This window comes from Balaenoptera physalus (genome assembly GCF_965194825.1).
Source record: "Balaenoptera physalus genome assembly, chromosome: 16".
NCBI lineage: Eukaryota > Metazoa > Chordata > Mammalia > Artiodactyla > Balaenopteridae > Balaenoptera > Balaenoptera physalus.
The window spans coordinates 49,721,536-49,747,365 of record NC_138898.1 but is presented as its reverse complement, the minus strand read 5'-3'; the positions used below and the strand labels follow the sequence as shown (position 1 = coordinate 49,747,365).

General features: G+C 48.2%; 1 protein-coding gene across 5 annotated transcripts in view; it reads left to right on the top strand.

The window, feature by feature from the left end:
- DTD1 (D-aminoacyl-tRNA deacylase 1) overlaps positions 1-20,531 on the top strand; it is a 111,488-nt gene extending 90,957 nt beyond the window's left edge. For 4 of the 5 annotated variants that reach the window (XM_082431725.1, XM_082431724.1, XM_082431727.1 and 1 more), the window contains 2 exons: positions 11,784-11,951; positions 19,964-20,531. In XM_082431725.1, coding sequence (XP_082287851.1) covers positions 11,784-11,936 — 153 coding nt within the window. In that variant the 3' untranslated portion in view covers positions 11,937-11,951; positions 19,964-20,531. The remainder of the gene's footprint in view (positions 1-11,783; positions 11,952-19,963) is intronic. The other variant, XM_082431728.1, reaches the window with a different exon arrangement.
- Positions 20,532-25,830: the final 5,299 nt, after the last annotated feature.

Sequence of the window (25,830 nt, the reverse complement as noted above, 5' to 3'; positions counted from 1 at the left end):
GTGCTGTCGCTCGTGTGTGTTCTAGAAACATTTATTGCATAATCTGTGGTCGCTGAAAAAGGACGTATGTAACATGCGTGTGTACAAAGCCTACCATTAGGGTGACCGCCCCCCACTTTCAGACAGGAGCCCCAGCCGCTGCCACCCAGGGCCGTCCAGGCCCTCCCCTCACAACCCCCTGCCTCCCCCTGAGACACCCCGGTGCTGTGTTTTGTGCTGGTCCCCCCACCCCTTTGTCCCGAGCCCACATGTGTGTCCCTGGCTTTCTTGTTGGGGCTTGTCTGCTGCACGTCGTTCTTTTCTGTCGGGCTCGTCCTAGTGGTGGGACCCTCTCGTTTCAACACCCTCCGCCACCAAACAGGCCCTCGGAGCTGAATTTGTACTGTTCTCAAAGAGCTGCTTTTTTTAATTGGTGAAGAGAGGGGAATTCTAGGGTTTGATGGCTGCAGCCATAAATTTTCCGTAGCAACACCTCAAATGGTAAATCAGTCCGTACAGAATGTCTCATAATTTATTTAAATCCTCTTTCTGTGGACATTTAGATTGCTCCGCAGTTTTTACTGTTGTAAAAAGCAATTCAGTGAACACCCTTTTGGATGTGTCTTTGTGCACGAAGCCACTTATTTTCCACGAGGTAAATTCCAGGAGGTGAAATTATTGGGTCAAAATGTGCAGACACTTAGTGTTTGAGATGTGCGTTGCCACATTGCGCCCCTAAGGTCCACATGTACTCTCCATCACCAGCATTCAGTGTTCCTTTCCTTAAACCCTTGCGAAGGCTGAGTATTATCATTGTTTAATCCTTGTCAGCTTGATGACTCATAAATTATCTCGTTGTTTTTATTTGCATCAATTGCTAGTGAAGTGGCACTCTTTCTCATAAGCTTATTAGGCATTTGCGTTTCATCCCATTTAAAAAGTTGCTTGTGAATCTGAATTTTAGATCCCGATAAGTTTAATTTCTCATTTATATTTTATATTTTCTTCTTCACCAGTTAGTTTTGGGACTTGTCACTCAATTTTATTGGTTATATTACTTAATACAATTTCTTTATTACTCTCTCAAGAGGCTGGAGTTCTTCTGTAATTTATTTATGCATTTATTTTTTAAGGGTGGGAATGGCCATAAAACATTCTGGATACTTGCAAGTTTGGGAACGTCCTGGTTGATGCGGGAATGTTTGGGTCGCCAGCTTTTACCTTCAGGTTCTACAGGTGTCATCCCGAGGGCTGGTTGGCCTCCTTCCTTCCCTCTGTCTGCGCATCTGTCTGTCATCATGCAGTCATCCCTTCGTTCATCCAACACGCGTGTCGCCAGTGTTTTACTGCATCCTGGCTCCCTGCTGGCATTTAGTGGTGTGCCCTCCGTGTGGATTTCTTGACCTAAATTTCCCTGTTGTTACCTCCAGGATATACTGGAGCTCATGGGATGTTCTTCTGTAATGTCTTTGCTTATTGCTTTTTTGGTATCTGCCCTGATCTCTCCTTTTCTCCCATCCTACATATGACTTATAAGTTTCTGTTGTCTTTGCTTATTGTCTTTTCCTCTGAGTATTGGAAGGATTACATGAATTCATTTTTCTGAGTCATTAATTTTTTTTCCATAGTCTTGGATCTGTTGTTAACTATATCTACTGTATGTGTTTTCTTTCTTAAACAAATTTTAAATTGCTTGTTAAAGCAATTATGTGCATAACTAAAAATCATTTAGTACATAAAGGCTTGTAATGAAAAATAACCTTTTCTGCCTGTTTTCCCTCATCCTTGTCCTCTTCCCCATAAGCAAGTGCCTTTAACATATTTTAAGCTATTTCTTTGGGTGCTTCCCCCTCTGTCCCTAAATAATAAACTTTTACTGTTTCTTTTTTTTTTTTAAATAAATTTATTTATTTTATTTACTTATTTTTGGCTGCGTTGGGTCCTCATTGTCGTGCGCGGGCTTTCTCTAGTTGCGGGTGAGCAGGGGCTGCTCTTCGTTGCAGTGTGCGGGCTTCCCATTGCGGTGGCTTCTATTGTTACGGAGCACGGGCTCTAGGCACACCGGCTTCAGTAGATGTGGCACGCGGGCTCTAGAGCGCAGGCTCGGTAGTCACTGCGCACGGGCTTAGTTGCCCCGCGGCATGTGGGATCTTCCCTGGCCAGGGTTCGAACCCGTGTCCCCTGCACTGACAGGCGGATTCTTAACCACTGTGCCATCAGGGAGGCCCAAACTTCTACTGCTTCTTGATGTATTAAGTTCTGACATCATTTATTTCATGCTACTGTAGAGGGGGAGCCAGCACTGCTCATGCCGCCCACCCTCCCATCTTGCCAGCGTTTTGATATCATTTTAATGGAATCAAAAAATGGTGTTTATGTTGCCATGACCCTGTGACTGTGGGTCACCACAGGGCCCAAGTCGTACCCTATCGTTTTTTCTCTTGTTCAGCCTTTTGCTTTTCTGGGAGTATGTACTTGTCTTTCTTCTCTTCTTGAAATCTTGTTGGAAGCACTGTGTCTTCTCCTCCTGCTCCCAGACCTCTGAGCCCAGGCGTTCTCTTTCGAGGCCCTTCCTGCGGGAGCCCCGTCCTCCGGAGCGCTCGGCCCACTCCCCTGCCCTGTGGACAGGTGGCCACCCCCTGCCCTGCCCCCGGTCCGGCTGCCGAGCATCCTGGCCTTGACTTCTCTTCAGGTTGTGTGCACTGTTTTTCTGGGCCCCACGTCTTCATTATTTTGCACAATAATTCTTCATTGTTCCAGATCTGTTCTGTTGGCACTTGTACAACACGTAAGACCCAGTGGGGCAGAGAAAAGGTCTCCCCTCTTTTTTAAGATTCTTGCAAATTGAAGAAACATTTTGAATCATTTAAGGACCACTACTAGTTTAAAATGCTCGTGAACAGTTTTCTGGTACCAATTATGCATTGGAATACCAAAGCTGAAACTGTTTTAGTGTCTCCTGAAACTTCGCTACAGCCCGTGATTATTAACCAGACACGTGCCAAGAGAGACTCCAGCCTGAGGCAGATGGTTTTTTGGTTTGTTTTTTTTTTTTTTGAATTTTAGAATTTTATTTATGTTTTTATACAGCAGGTTCTTATTAGTTATCTGTTTTATACATATTAGTGTGTATATGTCAATCCCAATCTCCCACTTCATCCCACCACCCTCCCCCCCGCGACTTTCCCCCCTTGGTGTCCATACGTTTGTTCTCTACGTCTGTGTCTCTATTTCTGCCCTGCAAACCGGTTCATCTGTGCCATTTTTCTAGGGTCCACATATATGTGTTGATAACGTTAATGCAGATGTTGATGAAGTAGGTGCCTGTTATTTCTGCCCGCAAAGAGCAGCGGCCTAGAGAGGAGGGGGAGCTGATAGCTCGGCCGTGGGGCGGGAGAAGCCGGACTCCAGCCTCCGAATGCCACAGCCACTGCTGCTTCCTCAGTGGCGGGGAAATAGTTAACTTCTCGCCCATTACTCTCGAAATTTTATAATTAGCCCCCATCGAAGGAAGAGCCCAGGCCACAGGAGTGGGTTGTGTCGTGTTAGGAGTGCAGTTGATACCTTGTCCCCAGTGGGGTTAGGGAACGGAGGGCAACATAATAAAAATCCTGGCTGCTAGAATATATCATTTGCCATGTATATGGGTGACCAGTTTTCAGAGGATTCACGTATATAGTGAGATGCCACAGGACTGTACTGCATCCCTCAGCGCCTTCAGTGGGGGTGGAATCCTCATCACCCCCACGGCCCTCCTGTGTCTGGGGTGCCCGCCAGTGGAGAACACAGGTTAACACGGGGCCTGTAACACATAACAAATGATCACGTTAAAATGTGGCTCATTTCAAAGCATGTAAAATGCTTCTGGTTTGGATGCACCCCGAAGTGAAAGGCTTTTGCTACAGGTCTTCCCGGTACAGGAAGCACGGTGAGGGGTGGAAGCGAGACGGGGAGGGGGACCTGCGTGTCGGTGACCCCTGGGCACCCCCTGGGGGGCCGCATGGAACACATCTCAGGGTGGGTGCCGTGCGGCCTGAGGGGTCTGGAGGTGGACCCCTAGCTCTCATTTCCCCCTGGCCGAGATCACGTCCAGAAGTGCTTGCCTCCAGACATGTCTGCCGCCCACACTCAGGCCAGGTGCCCCCCCTGGGCCCGGGGGCATCTTCAGGCCGAAGGTGCAGGTGCTCAGGCTGGAGGAGGTCAGAAGTCGTGGGCTGACGCTGCCGGGACCTCTGGGCTGGGGGACATGCAGGCCCTGACAGCCTCTGCCGCGGTGATCGAGAAACCCACGCCTTTGCTGACCTCGATCCCATGATGGCCCGAAACAAGCCGCCCCGGGTCCTGAAGGCTGAAGCCGCCCCAGCGTGGGCGTGGACGGGAGGAGAGGAGAGTAAGGATAATGCGAAAGGCAGCCGGGCACCCCACCCTCACTGCCACTTCGCATGCCTAAGAGGGTTTTTGTAAACAATGGGGAATTAGAAAATAAAATTAGATTGCGCGGATGCCTCCTTGCCTGACTTTTTCCTTTTTTAATTCCCACGAAAACCTCAAGCAGAGTTAATAATGTATGAAAATTAGGTACCATGTGTGCACTTTGCTTTGTAATGTTTTTATTAAGCAGCCAGTTGATTTAAAAATAACACAACATGACAGTTGACATAATGGCAGATGCTTCGGAGTGTATGGAAACATCCTCTTTGAGTGTTCTGTCAGATTTTCCATTACACAAGGACATTTTTAAAAAAGAAGCTTTCAGAATTATCACATGATATGAAATTATATCAAGTTACAATTCGATAAAACAAAGTTGCCCAAATATAAATTCCAACTGCTTTTTAAAAAATGGCTTAGTCAACTAGAGCGAATCTGTGGAAGTAGGTTTCTACAGATTGTTCAAAATCCCACAGTAGATTCGCACTTCTGTCTTCTCGGAGTTTTGCGAGTCTCACAGGCTGATGGGAATTTGCCTTTTCTTCTTCCCCCTTCCCACTCTCTGCCCTCTGGCCTGTAGGCAGCGGAAAGAAACAGGGAGAAGCAAAAGGTCATGGACCCAGGGGTGTCCAGTAGCTCAGGAGATGTCCCGCCCGTGGCACGTGGGCATCGGGCTCGGGTGGAGGCGCCCTTTCCCGGCCTTGAGCGCCAGCCTCCGTCATTCCCTGAAGGGTCCACCCCTGAAGGGGTCCCCGCCTGACGTGGAGGGGCTGTGGGCTGCTCTGGTCGCTGTGCGGGGCCTCTTGGGCTTTCCTGCATCTCCAGGCGGTGCTGGCAGGCCGCCTCTGGTGTGTGTGGTCGAGCGGAGCACTGGGATTCCACCTGACCCCAGGAGGCCCGTGGAGGCGGAGGATTGCTCCACTCCACGGTGCGTCTTGCTTACTGCCTCGAACGTGTTAGTTATTCAGCAAAACAATTCTCTGGTGTCAGCGTGCTCTGCAGGGTGAGAGAATGGTCAACACACTGGTTTCAATGACTCGGCACAGTCAGGGCATCTTTTCCTGGCGGTAGGACTTGGTGGACACAGGAAAGACAGCGAGCCTCGTGGAGTGAAGTTTCTAGTGCTGTTGAAAAGGGTTCACGGGCTGGTGGGTTTGGGGCATTTTGTCCTTTCGCTCCTGTCCTTCTAAGGGGACATGCCAGCCATGTCCTTCTGCAGCTCCCTGTGGTCGCCCGCTCCTGCCTTCTGACGTCAGCAGGGCCACAGGTGTGGGCCAGCGCCCGTGGAGCCATCATACCTTGTGGTACTTTACAACGTAATTGCAGAGGGGACATTTGATCTTTATGACTTTCTTGGAATCTTTGCAAGGGGTTGGTTGGAACAGAACCTTTCCATCTACATCACGGTCTATAAAAATCCTAGTAACTGACTTCATGGGGCTTGCACTTTTCTTTTGTTACTTTCTTCACTCTCTAATTAGATTTTGCTCATTCACGGGACAGAACAGTCTGGCAGGAAATAACCAGCATTAAAATAACTCAAAGGCAGGGCTGTACCTGGCGTCGCCCTAGCAAGATCAGAGCAGGGTTGGCTGCCCCGGACCTGGGGCTAACCTCAGAAACCCCTGTCCAGGTGAGCTTCGGCCCCAAAGGAGCCAGGTCGACTGGAGGCTCGGCTGGGAGTCTGGTGGCCTGAGGCTCCTCCCAGCCTGGCCACTGCCTGGCCATGGCCTTGAGCTTGCTCTCTCAACTGACTCCACTTCCCTTGCGCTCAGAAGCAATCTGGGAGTAATAATACCTGCTCTTGACTTCTCGGAATGCTCAAGGTGACAAATTGGTTGTCACAATATAAGGGGCCATTTATTTCCCTAGTGTGAAGATAGACTTTAAAGGGATGAAATTAAAATTTCAGGTTATATTCTTGGGCCCTTTGAGGAAGGAGTTGCTCCTTTTAGTCAACTGTAGTCTAAAAAAGAAGAAGAGGAAGACCTGAAATAGTTTTTGTGGGACTTATGTGAACATACAAAAGCATCTACAAGAAGCTGTAATTTTTCACATCATTTCCCCAAATCGTGTTGGAAGCAAGTCTGAGACATTGTCTCGCTCGGAGAATTACCCTTCCATCAGGGGTTCCTGGGCACCTGTTTTGTTTGGAAATGATTTGCAAAGAAACCATCTTTCTTGAACCCCTCCAAAACCACTTCTAGTGCCTGGCAGCTGGGTGGTTTGGACGTTCCCGAAAGAGGCAGGCGGGTGGTGGCAACTGCAGACACAGATCTCTCTGCCAGCTCCTTTGAACCCTTCCAGCCTGGATGGGTGTCCCCAGCTGCAGAGCAGAGCCCTTGGCTGAGCTTCCCCTGAACACGTGGAATCTCGGGGACGCCCAGAGTCTGACTGTACGCGGAGCGCGTCCTGGGAGCTTGTGGTGTCCACGGCAGCCTGGAGGTGCTCCTTCATTTAATGTTCTATGTCATCATCCACTGGATCAGCCCACAGGGTGAAGGGATCTGCCTTTGGAGATGCTTCAGCAGCGCTGTTCTATGAGAAAGACCGGGGCAGGTGGGAGTAACTCACATGTCTCAGAGCCCGTCCTCTGGTGCCCACGGAGTTTGGCATCTAGAGGCCTGGTCCCATCTCTGCCTTTTGCACACTGTGCATGACACCTGAGCAAGCCCCCCACCCTGTTGAAGGCCCATTTCTCCTTTACTTCGATGAGTGTGTGATGAGATGCTTTGCTTTCAGCTGCACGTGCTCCAAACCCGGCCGAGTGTGGCTGAAACAGGGAGGAGCTTAGTGACCCGCCCCCCGCCCAAGAGGATGCCTGATTCCTCCGGCTGGCTCCACCCCTCCCCAGAGGCTTCTCTGTACCCCTGGACACCCCATCTTCCTTCCAAGAGCTGCCACCGCTCCAGAGCTCCTTGTCCGCCCCCGGGTCTCCATGCACCTCTGTTTATTTGGGAGAGAAACCTTTCTCTGAAGCCCCCTGGCGGTCCTCAGGTCCGGGTGGCTGTGAGTGCTGTCCCCTGCCCATGTGACAGCAGGCTCAGACTGGTACTACTTCTGAGTAGAAGGCTGCTCATGCCAGCAGGGAGAGAGGAGGGAGCTGGAGGATGGCTGTAGTGTAGGCAGCCGACGGTGGCTTCTCCAGGGGACGCTGATGAGAATACAGCTGTTCCTGGGTTGTTCGGAGCAGTCGGGATCAGCTGGGCGGAGGTGCAAAGCGGGGTACCTATGGGGGGCTCTGTCTACCCCATTGACTTTATACCTTTGTGCAGATGCTTGTTTAAAAAGAAAATGTGAATGCCCTGGTAGGGCTTGGGGGGGTGGGGTGGGCGGGGCTTGTCCTCTGCAGTGTGGCCGCAGTCTCCATCCTGCCCTAAAGTCTTATAGTTACTTCACTTATTTTGCTTCTGCCTGGTCCCTCAGGGCATGATTACATTTGCAGGCCCCGTGATAGAGCATTGTTCAACTAGTTTATTTGTACATTAGGCAATCAGAGCATGGTCATCTTAATTAAAAAGGAGGTTCTTTATTTTCTCAGTGGATTTAGGCGTGAGTCAGGGAGGTTTGGGTCTAGATATTCCAGCCCGCCCTCCCCTGGCCCCCCCTCTTCAGAGATCCGCCGTGAGAGGCATGGGCTGGCCTTGGGACGGTTACCTGGCCCCTGGCGGTGGCTTGTGCCTGGAGTTGCCTTTGGAAGGTTTGGGTTTCTCTTTAAGGCGCTAGAGCCTGTATGGTTTGGACAGTGTCTCCTTTGCAATATGGACACTCTCAGATGATTAAAAAGCAAACAAACAAAGAAACAAAAGTCCTCCATTTTGGTGTCTAGGTCCTGTGTTCACAGGCCTGTGCGGTTTTTATTCTCCTTGACGTAAGTGTGCTCGTTAACTTGAAAGCCGTGGACATGCTACAGGAATCTGTGTGCAGCACCAATTTCTTCTCTTCTTTTTCTTTCTTTCTTTCTCATTTGTTTCCTCAAAAAAAGAAAAATCCAATTGCTTTCTTGCCTTAAGATGTAAATTCCACATTTTGGCTGCATTGGATTCCAAGTTTTCCGAGAAAAGGCTTAAATTTATTAGGTTAGTTCACAATGTTCCCTCAGAGAACTTTTACTTTGAGGCGTGGAGCCATATGTGGTTGGGTTGTTTTAAGATAAATAATGAAAGAGAATCAGCATTACATCGTTTACAGAAACTCGGGCTGTGCCTGTCCCTTCGGTAATTGTCACTCGTGATTCAGTGATTCACAAGCTTGGTCCAGGGCGGTAGGGATGGAACTGGGGTGTAAGGTCGCGCTAATGTTTCTGCAGTTTGGCTCGGCGTTGATGGCGCCTCTGGGCCAGTGCAGAGTCAAGACGGTGCCGTGGGGCCCTGAGCAGCCTCTGGGAAGGCTGCTTCCATTGGGAATTATTCCCCATCACCCTGCCAGGATCTGGCTTCTCCGCAGCATTAAAGAGTAGAAAGCGAATAACAGGTTGGATCACAAACAAGCCTTTGCATGAGATGGAATCTCAGCATTGCGGGAGCCTTGGTTTGGTTGTGTCACTGGCGATAGTCAACATTTTTTTTATATTTACCTCTAAAGAGGGGAAGCAAAACTGAGAGGGCCTCTTTTGGAAATAAAGATCATGCTTTCTCAGCGTCTAACTTGGAACATGTTCACGGTTATATATGTGTATTCGTAGACGTATCCATCCACCTACAGATATGTACACGTGTAACACACACGTGTAAACACACATATAGACACTGATGTGAATGTAAACTGCCGACAGCAGAAGGAGACCATCACGGTTCCCTGCCGAACACTGATTCCCAGATGTCTGGATTTCATGAACTAGGGACATGAAATATAAAAAAGGAAGGGGGCCAGCACGAGTTGCCAACTTCATGTTTTCTAAGGTCATTAAAAAGTTTTTGTGGTGATGGACGCTAACTAGACTTACGGAGGTGATCATTTTGCAGTATGTACAGCTATGGAATCGTTATGTTGTACACCTGAAACTAATATAATGTTATATGTCAATTATATCACTATAAAAATTCTTTTTAGTTGTAAAATATAACATAAAATTTACCATCCCACTCATTTTTAATTGTACAGCTCAGTACGGTTAAGTACATTCACGTTGTGCATCCAAGACCATTTTGCAAGAAAAAGAGCAAGACAGAAGGGCCCCCATTTACCATCCTAATCATTTCTTAGAAGAAAGAGCATTTAACACCAAAAGGGAAACAAGAAAGGAAGGCTGGCATCTTGATGAAGGAAATTCCTCCCACATCTGCGGTAGAATGGCACAGAGAAAAATAATCGTTCATGGAAAAATAATCGTTCGTGGAAAAATAATAGTGCAGAGGGAAATATATAGCAAAGAGCTCTGTGTAGCCATTACTCAGATTTTTAAAATGCTAACCTTTTCGTTTAGCATTGTATACAAGTGTCGAATCATTACATTGTACACCTGAAACTCATATAATGTTGTCTGTCAATTTTATCTCAATTAAAAAATGCTAGCCTGTTGTCATCTTTGCTCAAGATCATCCTGTTCACCGTGCCTGTACCTGAGCTGTTTTTTACCAGGCCATGGCCAGAGGAGCTCAGCTTTGCCACTGAGTGCACAGTTTAGCAGTGATACTTTTTCACAGCAAGACTTTGTTGACGAAGGAAGCTGTGTGTTGGCTTAGATCCTGGCACGAGTCTTAACTGTCAGTGGTCCGAGGGCCAGTAGCAAGCAGTCCACGTCTGACAGCGGTCAGCAGCTCTGTTCTAGAGCTGGTTTTGTTGTTATAGAAGTGAAAGCTGACACTTACAGTTGGAGGCCATATATATTCATCCCACTATGATCCCATTCTCTTCTCTTTCTCCCCAAAGTTAACTGAACTTGGTTTGTACGCTCCCAGTCCGTCCTCCGTCTGCCCGTTAGTGGCACGTAGCGCTTTGTGAAAATGGGATCCTACTGTTACGGCCTCTGAAGCTTACCCTCGTTTGTCTAACGTGGGTTTAGAGACGTATCTGTTTTGGTACATGTCCACCTGCTCTAGATATCGCTCTGTGTGACTGCCACATTCTAGTTACCTGTCCTCCTACAGTGGACACTCAAGGTTGTTTCTAGGTTCTTGCTGAATACAAGCAATACCACGGTGCACATTCACAGGAGCCTTTCCTGCAACACGAGAGGGAATTTATCCAGGCGAGCTTTCTGGGAAGGGAGTCCTGGGTCAAAGGGGAAGTGAAGCCTTCATTCACAAAATTGAATTAGCTTGTTAACCAAGCCAGTGGTTTACTACAGCTGTTCAGGCACCTGGGGTTGGGAGGTGGGGGAGATAATATCATAAGTCCACCATTAATAAACCTGGTTTTCTGGGCCAAATTGAGAGCCGCTGATTGTTGATCTACCTAAAGGTTTAATTCAGAGTCTGAGAATAATAAAGTGATGATCTGGCAGGTTGGTTACAGTAACTTTTCTTTGCGTCTTTACGGGGCAGAGACCAGCGGGGAGCAGCTGGTCCCTCCCTGTTTCCCCCTTTCCACGTGAATGGGAAAATGTTTGCAGACTTGGCCTGGGAGGCCCATGAACCTGGGTGTTGCCGTGTGTCAAGCTTTGTTACAGATGGTTTTTATGGTCCAAGAAAATCCCGTGGCCATGGCTTGGCCCACCTCCTTGGATGAGTTTCTTGGCAGGTCTTTCTGGGGTGACCGAACCATTGTGCAGAGTGTCTGCAGATCTGTCTTTCCACTGTCCGGTCTGTGGTCTCTGAACAAGCTGGGGAGACACCCAGGGCAGAAGTGGCCCCGGGTGGCCTGTGGGACGTGTGCCCTGTGGCAGCGTCCCCGTGTAGCCACCACGCAGCTCGCCGGGAGCACCCAGGGTTTGGGCTGTGGACGAGTCAGGCTTCAGTCTCAGGACAAACCGAGGGCCGAGACGACGTCCCATGTGCCTGATGTACTTTATTCACAGCCTTCTCTCACCTTCAGCAAATGGTGGACAAAACAGTGAGTGGGAAGACAAAGTGGTGAGAAAAAGCTATAGAGACATCAAAGAAAAAAATAACAGACTAAAAGCCTTTTCATTTACAGGCTCTGCTCAGCCTGTCAAAGAAGGCTGTTAGTGGACCCTCCCCAAAACCCCGAGACAGGCTGAGTGGTGGGGAAATCTGACGGACGTCATACGTCTGATGAGTCTGTGTTAAGGATGCTGGCGTCTGGCAGACAGACACTTGGTGTGGGATCTGGCATGTCGGAGCCACTGCGATGCCCCGTGTTATCAGACAGAAAGCGTTTTTAGTGGTTGCTGCCTGTGAAGTAATTGGTGCTTTGGACATACAGGCACGAGTTTACATTTGTAAAATAATCTTTTTCTTTTTCATAACCAGCTGTCGAAGCTTGAAAAGCAACAGCAGAGGAAAGAAAAAACCAGAGCCAAAGGGCCTTCTGAATCAAGCAAGGAAAGAAGCGCTCCTCGCAAGGAAGACCGCAGCGCCAGCAGCGGGGCCGAGGGGGACGTGTCCTCGGAGCGGGAGCCGTAGGGGGCCGGGGCGCAGGTAGGGCCCCCCCGGAGCTGCGTCGGCGCCTCACGTCGGGGGCACCAGTCGGGGTAGAGGACAGGGTGGCTTTGGAGGCAGAGCTTGTTTTATGGCGGCTCCTTGTGGCTTCCTGAGATTGGCTGCCTCCAGGGCAGAGAGAAGGGTTGAGACGCACCCGCGTCTGGCAACAACTGCGGCTCCTGGCGCTTCTAGAGTGTTCCAGACGTGAGCTCCTGCCTCTGCGCTCTCAGCAGCTGCGGGAGGCCTCCCCTCACAGCCTGCATCCTTCACGTCCCCCGCACGGCGCTGCCCGTTCACTTTCCCGAGATGGGAGTGCCTCACGGTTCCCTGTGGCTCGGGTCCACCTCCCTGCCTGGAGGTCACAGGCCTCTGGAGCTTGTTCCAGCCGTCCGATGGCCCTCGGCTCAAGTTCCTTCCCCGTGAACACATCACATGGCAGCGTTCACAGGAGCAGGGAGCAGCGAGGGGACAGTCCCGCCAGAGTGCCGGGCAGTGCGCCGGTGCCGGCACCGCGGGCCGGGCGGACAGGGACGTGGCCGTGGCTCCAGGGAACCAGGGGTCAGGGCGGGACCTGGAAGGGCTGGTAGAGATGGGGCGACGGGCGCCGAGGGCGGGGAGTGGCCCAGCGGAGAGGAGAGAAGGAGCGCGAGTCGTGGGTTCGGGCAGAGGCGGTAGGGAAGGGACGTGGGGCTGTTTTCGGGAGCTTGTCTGAAGGCAGGGGCGGAGGAAGGGCCCGGGCCATACAGGGTCTGGTGTGCAACTCGGAGAAATGTGGGTTTTGTCCTGGGATCATGGGGAACCTTTTGAAAGCTGCCAAGTGCACAATGACACAGTCAGGTCCCGACTTGAAAGGTGACCCCAGCAGCCGTGGGGAGCAGGCTGGAGGCGACAGGCCAGTGACAGGGCAGTTGCAGAAACCAAAGGAGCCAGGCCGGGCGTGCGGTCTGGAGCCTTCGGCTTGTGGACTGTGGTTCAAATCAAGTCAGCCTTGGGTTCGCCCTGGAGGTGCCACATGGCGAGAGAGAACACCCGTGAGATGGCTTCTGCCTTCTGAAGGGGGTGGGGGCCAGGGGTCTCCTGTGGAATGTCCCCAGGATGTCCGCTGCCGGTGCTGAGAGAGATTGCCGAGCCCATGGTGGCGGACCGGCCGGTAGACGTGAGTAGAGCAGACAGGCCGGGGGGAGATCTTGGAAAGGAGGGGTTGCTGAATCATAGTTTTATGGGGGGCCGTGTGGGATTGTCAGTCCTGGAAGGCCCTGTTGACTTTCCCCAGTCACCATGTTCTGTCCGAGTGTAACTCCGGGGAGGTGACAGCCGTGCTCGCGGGTCTGGGCTCACACGTGTCACACTCTCAGGTGAGCGTGAAGCCGGAGTCACAGGGCAGCCCTTCACACTCGGCCTCATTTGTCGCCCCACCTTGTTCACAAGCCCCACCTTGTTCTGGACCTTGATGCTCTGGCCTCAAGCCGTTGGTTTTTATTCGTGAACTGAAACAGTTGTTATAAGTTAGGGAGAGTCTTCTGAATGTGGAATTTGGTGTATAAATAATGTTAAATATTCATGAACACACAGTAACCTTTTATGGGGCATTTATGTTACGTAAAACTTCCCCTCCAAGATCATGAGGATTTGCTTATCACTGACGTGGTCAGTTTTGTCGTCAGAAATACCGCCAGTGCTTCTGATTCACGGTCCATCCAGAAATCTGAAATCGGGGGGTGAAACGTGCCACATAAAGACAGTGCACAGGGCGGCTCTTTAGGTTAGTTTTCTAATCATGCTAATTAATAAAGTGGGTCCAGCGGTGATTCAGAACCTCGTCAGGTGCTTATTTGCATCCTACCAATTTCTGTGTGACAGTGAGTAAGTTATGTAATTTCTGCTTCCTTGGTTTTTCTTCTGTGAACTTAGTGAGTGAAGCCCATCCCGTCAGCGACGTGGGGAGATGCAGGCAGGTACGAGCCACCATGCCCAGCAGAGCACCCGGGTTTTAGCCACGCTCCCGGATTTGCAGACCTTAAAGGGTGTTAGGCTAAGCGACAGCTGGTACTCCACGGATATATTGGGGGTTTTGCTGCCTGTGGACTTTTGTTGCCCCTTCTGCTGGACTTTGTCATCCCAGTCGACCCCCAAAACCACCACCCAGTATTCAGATGTCTGTAAGAGCTGAGTTACATGGTGACAGACAGAAGGTAACCTTGGCATTGGCCCTGTTCCACTGAAAAACAGCAGCCCGCCCGCCCCCAGTGAGGGGAGCTGCAGTTTTCATTTGCTGCAGGTTTCATTTACTTTTGTTTAAAAACGGAAAGAGCCCTGGGGAGCCTCACAGGCCCGAAGGGGAGCAGCTTTGAGTTTTTGAGGCACGAGGGAGAAAGAAGAGGCGAGAGAAAATGGAATGAGAAGCTGCATGATCTTGGGGTATGCTGCTTTGAAAATGAGCTCAAACCTCCTTGGTTCAGAGGACCTCCCCAGGGTGCCGCCATCTCTCTGTCACATTGCAGACATTTCTTATTTTACCAAATGGACGTGAAACTGCTAAAATTAACTTGTCCTTTGTCCTCTGTCTCATTCCTTCGGGCTCCTCATCTCGCTGGGAGGATTCACGGTTTTCTGTGAGGCTGCAGCTCAGTTTTCCCCCCTTTCTGGCCCACATCTAAAGGAACGAGGGCTACTTCTCATGAAAAGAGTGTGGTTTCTGCCTGTGATCACAGGCTGCAGTATCCACTCGTTTGAGTATTGACTTAACTGCCGTCGTGAGTGCGTGCACGAGAGGGGCGCACTTCGGACCAGCACCCCGTGTTTCTGTCCTCAGATGTCAGCCCTCGAAACCAAGCAAGGAAAGCGTTTTGGAAGCTGCCGTCTGTTTGCTTTTCCAACTTGACCTTTGTCTGTATAGTGAGACATGTCCTGGCCGAGCACGTTTCTTCCTGATGAGCTAGAGCAGGGGTGTGTGTGTGTGTGTGTGTGTGTGTGTGTGTGTGTGTTTGTGTGTGTGCGCACGCTCTGTAAAAGGCTATTCCATCACTTTTCACTGTTTTTTTCCCTGTAGAAGGTGGGATCTCTTATTCCCAGAGCTTCACTTTGCTTCCCTGTGTCAACATTAATACCACTTTTCCAGTCCCTGTGTATTTCATGGTATAAAACACACTATGCCTCTGAGGTAGTGTTTTAATTTTTTTTAACTTTAAACAACCTTTTCTCAGTGGCTGCCCTAGAGTTTGCAGTATACATTTTTCTTATTTCATAGGCATAAGCTAATACTGAAATCCCCAAAACACTTACGGTGTTACTTCATGATATTGAAGGAACATACAATAAGATTTTCAGAGAACACGGTGGCAAAATATTATTTAATCCAAATTCACTGTCATATGGGCCTGTGCTTTTTAAAATCCATGATGTTTATATTTACTAAGATCTGGAATATTTGAAAAATAATGTGAGGATAATTGGAAATTTTTACAGAATTCTAGGATGCCCAGCAATGCCTGGATAGCATATGCAATTAGTGGAAAACAATAATCTATCTTATGTGACATATCAATCAAAGAGAAATGATACCTTCCATTGTGAGGTCAATGAGTTATTCACAATTATGTCATTTATAGGATATAACAGAGTTTGCGGTATACATTTTTAACAAATCTGAGCCCACTTGCAAACAGCCTGGCCTCCTCACCTGTGCAGGTGCCTCATGGCAGCATCTCCCAGTGTTCCCTCCCTCGTGTTCCTCGTGACCTTGTGTCACTCATGTCACTTTCATGTGCTCCACAACCCAATGCATTGTTAACTGTTATCATTTCATAAGTAGTTTTTTAGATGAACTAAGAATAAGAAAAAGAACAGATCTTATTTTACCTTAATTTCATCTCTGATGCTGTCCCTTTCGTTATGTCAGTCCAAGTTTCGGAGCCGTATTGTGTTCCTTCTGCCTGAAGAACTTCTTTGAGCATTTCTTGCAGGTCAGAGAGAGTCTTTGTTTCTCCTTCACTTTTGAGGGATAGTTTTGCTGGTATAGAATTCTGGTTTGGTGGTTTTTTTGGTTGAAAACTTTAAGTATTTTATTCCACTCTCCCCTTGCTGGCATAGTTTCTTCTGAGACGTCCTCTGTAATCCACAGCCATGTGGCCCCTCCTCCCACTCCGCCCTCAGCTTCTTTCAAGATTTTCTCTTTGTTTTTTTGCAGTTTGCATAGGATTTGCCTAGGTGTGCTTGCTGGTTGGTGTTCTCTGCTTCATGGATCTGTGATTCAGTGTCTCCTGTCATTAAGTTTGGGCCGTTCTTGGCCATTGTTACTTCTCTGTTCTCTCTGCCTTCTCCTTCTGGTGTGTGTATGTTACCCCTTTTGCAACTGCCCCACAGTCTTGGATGGTCTGTTCCTTTTTCCATTCCTTCCTCTCTTTGCAGTTTGGTTTGGGAAGTTTATAATGACCTGTCTTCAGGCCCACTGATTCCTCCCTTGGCTGATGAGCCTGTCGAAAGCACTCTGCATTTCCTTTTGATTCTCTCTGGAGCTTCCATTGTTTCCGCTTACATAACCCATCTGTTCTCGCACGTTGTCTACTTTTCCCAGTAGAGCCCTTAACATATTAATCATAGTTATTCTTCCTTGTCTGATAATTCCAGCGTCTGTGTTAAACATCTAAGTCTCATTCTGATGATTGCTTTGGGTTTTCTGAGCTTCTGGAATCTATAAATGTATGTCTTTCAATACATTTGGGGAATTTTAAGCAGTATTTCTTCCAACGTTATTTTTTGCCCTGTTTTCCCTCGTCTTACTAGGAGGAGATTACTGTTCCCAACCCATAAGTGTTGTTCTGGCCTTTGTTATACAGGATGTTGTTCTGCTTGCTCGCTGGTACGGAGCGGGCATATTATGTCACTTTCCTGGCAGGGAGGTTGGATTTACTTCATGCCCAGGCTTGCTCCTCAGTTGCCTTATTTATTAGAAATAAATTGGCAAGAATCTGGCCATAATAATTGATTCTGTTTATTGCTCAAGTGCAGAGCTAAGCTTGGTGATAACCTAGAGTGTGCTAATAGAGTAGGCGCTACCTGTATGTGGATATTTAAATGTAAATGAATTAAAATTAAATAAAGTTTAATTTCCTTAGTCATAGTAGCCACATCTCAAGTGCTCAGTAGCCACATACGGCTGGTGGCTGCCATGTGGCACAGAGCTGATACAGGACAGTCAGTCACTGCAGAAAGTTTGCTTGGGCGGCACCAGCCTAGAGGGATCCAAGTAAGGTTTGAGACTGTCATCTGAACCACTGTAAGTTCGGTAAGACAGACATGGTGAAATATATACAAATATACGTTACAAATTCTACATGGGGTAGAATTTAATCCAAAAAACAAAAACTAACTGCTGTCAGAGTTTGTTCCTTCCACAATCAGGTGACATCAGTTGGTTTGTTTTGTTTTTTTTTTTCCTGCTTGCTTTATTAGTTCACACCAAGCTTTCCTTTCTCAGTTAAAAATGGCATCACTGTCCCCATGTTCTCACCACCAAGTCAGGACCTGCATGCAGCACTCACGCGCCAGAGGAGTGTCTGCTCTGACAGTTCAGCGGAGGCCTCACTGGGCTTCCTAACTTGCTGCAAGGGCTGCGTGAGTCCTTCATTGATAACATCGAATTCCCAACAACTCATGTTTTTCCATGGAACAGCCTGCCTTTTCTGTGTAACTGAGCTCATATTAGATTCCCACCTGTGACTGGAAGTAAATAAATCAATAAAACTTGGGCTGGGTTCTTTTGACCGTGGTTTGGAGAGCCGGTCTGTGGTGTGTGCGTATCCTGACTAGCACTCACGTCTTCTGGTTGCTCGAATGGCCTGAAGCCAGAAACAGATCAGCTGGAAGTCAGCATCTTTGAGAAACTCCGTGTTTAAACAAGCTGTTGAGGGATCCCTTGCTCCTGATCCTGGTCTATTCCCTGCTGCCCCCAACGGTTGAATGCAGTGAAAGAGAACCACCCCAGCAGCTTCTTTCATAAGGCCATGAAATGGTGGTGCCAGGCTATTAGACACTTCTTAATGTGTTTGTAACATTTTCTCTAAGCAGGTGATTCTATGTCTCTCTAATTTTACAAAGTTAGAGACATACTGTCTGCATAATGGTACCTGCTTTTGTCATAGAACAGACTATCATGGACATCTTCTCGATCGTTCATTCTTCTGTAGTAAACCTTACCATCTCCATCTGCACAGCAAACATTTGAAGCATAAGTTTACTACCGCAGTTCATTAAAACATGTAGAGTATTTAATTGGTGCAAATGTAAAAGAATAATGTATTCAAGCAGGATCCCAAAGCTCATTTTAAGTTCAAAAGCAAAGGTTTTAATCTGTGCCAAGAAGATAGAGTTCCCCAAAGGTGGAATGTGGGAACTCATTTCAGGATTGTGCTTACTAGTATTGCAGGTGAGGAAAGAGGTATTAAAAGGCCCCAGGTTCTTAAGTTTGCGTTAACATCTTGATTAAAATATAGGAGCAAGTGGGTTGCTTTTCTTGACTTTAAAACAGGAGTAGTAACGGTCTCCAGGAATTAGGTTGTATATTCCCCTTGTGGTTTTTCAGATATCTCCTAGGAGGTAGTGTTGTACTTTGGCAGCTGGGGTTCAGAGCATGAGGGTAGGCCTGGGGGAAATTTTGATCCCTTGTGTGGGTCCAGACAGACCTGAAGAACATGGACAAGCTGCAGTTCCAACCAGCCTTTCCCATGTGGGCCTGTGAGCCTCGGTGTCAAGCTGGGCTCAAGAATGGAAGGCTGGTCATTCCATGGAGGTGTCTGCTCATAACGTGACCCTTTCTTGAGAACGTGACCTGTGTTGAGTACATCTGGAAGCATGTTTACAGATGTGGCATCACCACGTGCAAATGACTGTAATCTTTTGAGTTTACTGGAGTTCATCCAATTAGAGTTTAGGTCTGAGGGAATAGAAACTGCTGTGTGAAGTTTGGGATTTAGTTAAACTTGGATGACAAACGCCTGCCACACAAATCTTGGCACAACCAGCTGGCTTTTGTTGTGGGTTCAGAATCGCAAAAGGAAACACAGGACGCTTGGACATTTTATACCGAAGAACCTACCCTCCTTTGAGCAGTATTAAAGATATTCCAAGAACAAGCATTTAGTTTGTACACTGTCCCTATGCTTTCTTTAGGCTCCCCACCCCTTTGCCTCCCTCATTGTTAAAAGGATGTGGAAATGAGACTTTTGTATTTTTTTCAAGGGATTTGTCCATCTTATCCATGTCTAATTTGTGGGCATAAAGTTGTGATATACCCTTTTTATTCTTCTAATGTGTGTAAAACTGTATTGAAGTTGTCTCTTTAATTCCTGATATTCCTAACTTGTTTTTTCTCTTTTTTCTTGGTAAGTCTGACAAGAAGTGTATCAATTTTATTGACCTTTTCATTTATTTTCTGTTTTGTTTTTCTGTTTGAAACTTCATTCCTTCCTGCTCTTGTTATTCCCCTCCTCCTGCTTGTTTTGGGTTTACTTTGCTTTTATTGTTTTAATTCCTTAAGGTGGAAACTCAGATTATTGACTTAAACGCTTTCTTATTTTCTAGTGTACACATTTAAAGCTATGAATTTTCCTCTAAGCACTGCTATAGGTGAATGTCACAAATTTTGATTGTTGTATTTCAATTTTCATTCATCTTAAAGTATTTTCTAATTTGCCATGTGACTTCTTTTTGATACAAAGTCCATTTACAAGTGTGTTGTTTAATTCCCAGATATTTGGTTGGTGGCTTTTTGAGCTCTAAGGGTGAAGTTCTAATAAATTGGCATCTCTTTGGTGAGAAGGTATTTGGATTTATACATGACAACACAGCAGATTTTTCACAGTAAAGTGAAACACTGTCATTCTCTTGTCGTTGTAAGAACTTGAAAGGATATCTCCAGCTATTTTGTTATGCTTGGTCATGTATTTTAATATGAATTGAAGGCAAATTTGGGGACTCTTCTGAGTAATGTGTCTTATCTTTGTTCTTTTTAGTGCATTATCACTGGGCAGAACTGGATCCTGAAAAATTCATGAAAGATGCTAGGCACCTACTACTTTAAGGATTTGGAACTGAATCCTGAAAAGGAAGATGGAAATAAGAAACTGGGAACCTGAATAGCCCTGCAAAAACAAAAACAAAACAAAATGAACCCACCAAAGTAGCGTTACCGTTTTCTGTTGCTGCTGTGATTTAGTAGAGGAGGGGGTGCTGTCAGTGTGGGGAAGTCGCCCCGTGCACAGGGCAGGCAAGGAATACACCCAAGCGTCCCCCTCAGAACGGCTATGTTGGTCCCTCTGATGTCTCAGCTTGCTCTTGGAACAAGCTGGCCCAACATCACTTGTCACTGAGTCCCCCTTTCACACTGTGGTGTATTTCCGCGTGTCCATGGTGGGTCCCAAATGCATTCCTGCTGTCTGTGTTTTTCCCATCACTGGCTAAGCCAGGGCTCCTGTTAGGGTGTAAAGAGAATAGTCATCAATGATAATGTATTATGTGAGACCTTTGCATCTTGTAAATTTTATCTGTTTTTTCTAAACAGAAATAAACTCCAAAGCTCAACAGACTACTTTATTCTTAAACAAATCCTTTTTAAGGATTTCATCTGTAGAGATACAATATGTCTGACCCTTCTCTGTATGTATGTACTTCTTTCCAAATAATTCTTACGCAAGAGGCCTTCCCTGAGTGGTGCACACAGGCCCCTGGTTCTATGGTGAGAGCCTGTCTGTGGTGATGTATAGCTGATGCCCTTTTCCTTGGACACAAGACAGCAGGAACGGGGAGTGTATGTGGGAAGGGAATCCTGTTTCAGAAAGGCCAGATGACTGATACCACGTGTGTGCGGCTCCACATCTGATTTGTCTACCTTTGGGACGTGGGGGAGAGGCTTCACCATGTCGGACCACACAGCTGCCCTTTTTCCAGGAGCTGCATGGTTGTCCGTGTATCCAAGTCCCCACAGTAACATGAAGAAAGAACCACATTCTAGCAAAGAGTTTCTCAGTTAGTTTTGATCTAGTGGTACAACGATAGTGATCATTTTTAGACATTATGGGATGTCAACAGTAATATATCTATTGCCATACATAATATACATTTATATAACATATCTATAATATACTAATGCTTATATAGTTATCCTCTCTTGAAATACTTCTTGCCTAACTATAGAAGAGACGTCCTTATTTGGCATTTTGGTAATGCTGAAACTTTTCTTAAAACCTACAGCACCGGCTATTCCCAGCCAGTCTCCCATATAAGTACTAACCAGGCCCGACCCTGCTTAGCTTCTGAGACCGACAAGGTGGGGCGTGTTCAGGGTGGCAATACTGACACTTGATCTGTGACTTTGTAATAACGTCTGAGTCCCTCTCCTCAGACCCAGTTGTCTGCTTCAGATAAGGACACAGCAAGAAAACATGAGGGGAAAAAAACTCAAATCACATCTCCAGTGTACATTCAAGTACTTGGAACATAGAGCTGGAAAGGGGTTTGCCAAATTGCCTTATTCTGACCCGATGCACATGGTCCTGTAGAATCCTCGATGGCATAAACCTCTCGGTGTGAAATCACGCCATCCCGGATGCAGAGCCTGGTCAGCTCCCCCAGCTCACGGGCACTCAGGTCCGGGAAGCTCTCCCATTTCCGTGGTCTCTGTCGGCTTTTACAGAGTGAATTCAGATTCACGCTAAAGTTACTTGAAGCTCCAGTGTTGTAAACTCAGCTGTAGGGTGGTGGACTTGCTGAACAGATTTGTCAGACGTTTTCCTGCCACAGCATTTGATCGCCAGCAGCTCATGCTCAGTGAGCAGATGCAGCCTGTCGTGGGGTGATGGACAAGAGGACCGCACAGAGAGAAGAGCCCGCATGCTCAACGTGTGGATGGTGGTGAAATACGACCCTCGTCGCTCACAACCTGGCTCCCGAATCCCACTTCAGAGGGACTCAGACACATCGGAGTGTGAGTAGCAGCGTGTGGTCAAGTTGCTGAAAGGTCCGAAAAAGATAAAGGAAGACAAGGCGAAAAAACCAGAACTCTGAAGATCTGAAGGACGTGGAGGAGACGCTGGGTTAGAAACAAAACTGGGAGCCATGGGTGTAAGTGTCATTAACACAGACGCTGGCTTGATAAATGAAACAACGCAATTCAACAGGGGGTGACGATGTTGAGAGCATTGGAGCAGAAGTCCTGAGCCTACTTATGTGTGGCGGGAGCTTTTACTTATTTTCATCAGAGTTCCACGACCCCCTGCAGACACTGAAGTTCGCAGGTGCTCAAGTCCTTTATGTAAAATGGTGTGGGACACTCGGCCCTCTGTATCGGCAGTTTGGTGTCCGCGGATGTGGAGGGCTGACTGTATTTTAAAAACCTTCCCTCCCTCACAGTATGCAGGGAAGATGGTAGATGTCTACTTTTGTAGCATTGGATGGAAGGAGGCTTTTGCATCATCCTGAAGGTCACTTTCAACTCCTAGCCACAGAGAAGCAGCGTGTACACACTAAAGACCGGCTGGCGGGGGTCAGATCTAACCACAAGGCAAGGTTATGAAGGAAAAAATGAAAGCTCAGGAAGAAACCCCGTGACATCCACAGCTGCCTCAAAGAGGTCCTTAATGTCTCCCTTCCCCCAGCTCCCTTCACTCTCCTTCTGAAGATCATTTCCAACTCTTGCTGTGGGACAAATGGCTAAAATTAGATTTTGGGTGCAGTTCTGCTTGCAGAGTGTAGAACTCCCAGTCTTCACGTCCCTCCCAACATCTCCAACTCCTCCTTTCTGCTTATTTATAAAGCTTGCTGTTTATTGTCCATTAAAATATTGCTCGAATGAGGATGGGAGAGAATCGTACCATGTATGGCTTTCCTGAGAGGTCTTGGCAGACCGCAGGCCTGGGACTTTAAACAGAGCACTGCCTGATGACCCTGGCTAGCGGGGGCTGTTTAATCTTGCCTTTCGTGGTTTACTTTAGAGGAGACCAAGCTCTTCTGGCGACCCAAAACATAGACCAAATAAAGGCGCCTTCCAGGGCTGGACACTCCACAGTATAACTGCACCTCGGTGGTCCTCGCGAAGGCATCTTCTCTGCCGGGTGGCATCCTGAGTGGAGTTGGTTGCCGACTGGCAGAGAGAACAGAGAAGCCGTGCTGAGGTCACGTGGAGGGTCAGCAGTGCAGCCGGGACTCCATCCATCCCAGGTCTGTTGAGACCAGGACACCACTGCCCAGAGGCCTTGTCTCCCCAGTGGGCAGAGCTGCACTCACTCTCAAGGCCACATTGTGTGAGAAACTGCTGAAGATCTAGAACAAATTGTCCTGGAGAAGACGGAGAGTGATGAGGCCTGAACGCGTGGCAGTGGCCGGCTCACCTGCCCCCGAGGGGCCTATCCCTGCTCAGCCTCCTTCTGCCTGTGCCCCCCCTCGTGCCCCCTCCCTGAGTCCAGGCTGCCCACCTGCTGGCGGTTGTTTGGACCTCCCCTGCTCTCCCCCTCCCCCTGGCCAGCCCCACCTCGTCCTGAGGGTCTCAGCTCCTCTGGAAGCTGGGCCAAGCCCACCTCCCTGCTGCGGAGGGGCTGTTAGCTGCAGCCCCTCCAACAGACACCCCAGTACACTGCCAGCTCCATGGCGGAGCCTCTAACCCACCACCCCTCGGGCAAGAGTCAAAAAACCAGAAAAGTTATTTTAAGGCCCCCTACAAGTATGGCATATATTATCAAAAATGAGTTTAACAAATCTGAAATACCATCACTAGAAGATATTTTGCTAATGAGAATTTAAGGTTCTGTTTACCAGAACCTCTAAAAATTTAACACACTAGCCTCTATACCCCAGGAGAGAACCAAAACAAGAATGGCAGCGGCCGGAGACCGACTCCCTTCAAAACTGATTTTCCATCTTCATCTCTGATACCATCAATGGGAGGCTCTACCTTTGATATTTAGTCCATGTCTTCTGAGATGAGGTGCTTTAACTCTATTTTTTAAAAGACCTAAATCAGCAATGAATTGCAAATTAAGAATTCCGAAAGTGCCTGGCTGAAAAAGGGCAGAAATCTGACAAATCAGAAAGCTCCCCTCTCTGGTTTTGGAGTTACACGTGATTTGTTCTCTGAGCTCCATCCCCCATCTGTTCACTTGGCACACGGCTGTAGGGTTAAAGGAGAGAGTACGCCAGGCGCTCAGCGCGGGGCCTCCCGGTGGCGCCCCCAGGCACGCCAGGCAGGTCCCTGAGATGACTCAGCCCCACGTGATGGAAGCTGCTTTCTTGCAGTGGTTGCATCCCTTCTTTGGCTCACACCAGGCCTGCAGATGACTAAAACCCCACGTGTATCCCATGTAATCACTGTCTGGCCAGTGAAAGATCCCCAGTGAAGAACTTAATTGTATTCCTGTTGGGTGCAAGCCTCTTGGGCCCCAGGGTCATCCCGGCTATTCCTCCAGCTTTGCGTCATCTTCGGATGAGTTTTCTGTCTTTATCCAGGTCTCGGCTAAATGCGCTGCATAGCGCGGAGTTGGCACCCTGTTCGAGATCTTCTTACAGATCAGTAGATGCATCAGTTATGTTCTCACTCACCCCACACTCCTCCTCCCCATGTCGCCGCTCTTGCCGAAATCAAACTACACTATTTTCACAGTGTTTTGGTGTTTAATCCAATGATCCTGTCAAAAAATATTAGTACAGCACAGCCTGTTACTTGTGAACTCATGCTGGCTTCCGATGATCGCTGTGTTCTTTTCCACAGGCTCACAAACGATCTATTTCATCATCGGTTCTAGAATATTTTCAGGAGTATACATCTAACTGGCCCGATGTGTCTGGAATCCATCTTTTTGAAACTGGGATTTTTGGACATGTTTGGTTTTCTGTCCCCTCTCTTCTTTTCAGAATCTTTTTCAAAGTTATCAGTGGTAAGGCTGTTCCTTAATTGCATATTTAACTTGTTTCAGAATTTTGAAACTTCATTTCATTCAGAGAACCTAGTGTGTGTCTCACCTCCCGCAGGGCCCCATATCCCCTTTTCCGATGTTTATTTTGCCTTTTTTGAGTTTGAAACAAATAACTAACTTCAAGTGAGCACTTAGCCATGACCAAAGCTATTCTAAGCCCTTCGTGTGCCACCGCTTGTAATCACCAGAGCCCTTTATTTTCCCATTTTACAGATGAGCAGACTGAGGCTTGGAGAGGCGAGGTAGCTGGCCAGAGCTGTGAAGGGTATAGATCTCACCCCATTTACAGTAAAAAGCGAGCAGTAGTGGAAGCTGGCGTCAGCCTCTGCTGGCCCCCGAACCCCATCCCCAGGTGACCCGCCGGGCCTGGTGACGCCTCCCAGACAGACCCCCTCCCTGCCCTCTCCGCCCTGTCCACCCTGCTCTTCCCGGAGGCTGACTGCTGTTGGGTTTGGACAAAGGAGGTGTCTGTGGGTGGTCCAAGGACCCGGTGACGAGGGCAGGTGTGAGTCCCCCTCATTGTGGCCCTGGGTGCCTCTCCCCCCACCCCGGCCCGCTCCTCCTAATCTCCGCAGCCTAATGGTGACCAGCAGTGGGAGGCATGAAGTCATGAGGACCGTGGCCCGCTCCCAGTTAATTTCCTTGGCAAATTATGGGGCTTTTTCTCCTATATTGTTCTTTCTGTGTCACATCCGTTGTGTCACAGCTTTCTCTGGCACCCTGCCCCCCTTTACCTTAAAGTCCTGGGTGGAGGTCCCATGGTCCCGGCCTTGCAGTCCTAATGTTGCAGGCCAGAGCCCAGGGCCGCCTTCCTCTCCCAAAGAGTACCTTCAGCTAAAGGAAGAGATGGCAATGCCAAGTCTCTTGGTGTCCCCAAGCCTCTTGGTTTCTACCCAGAGTGTCAGAACTTTAGAACT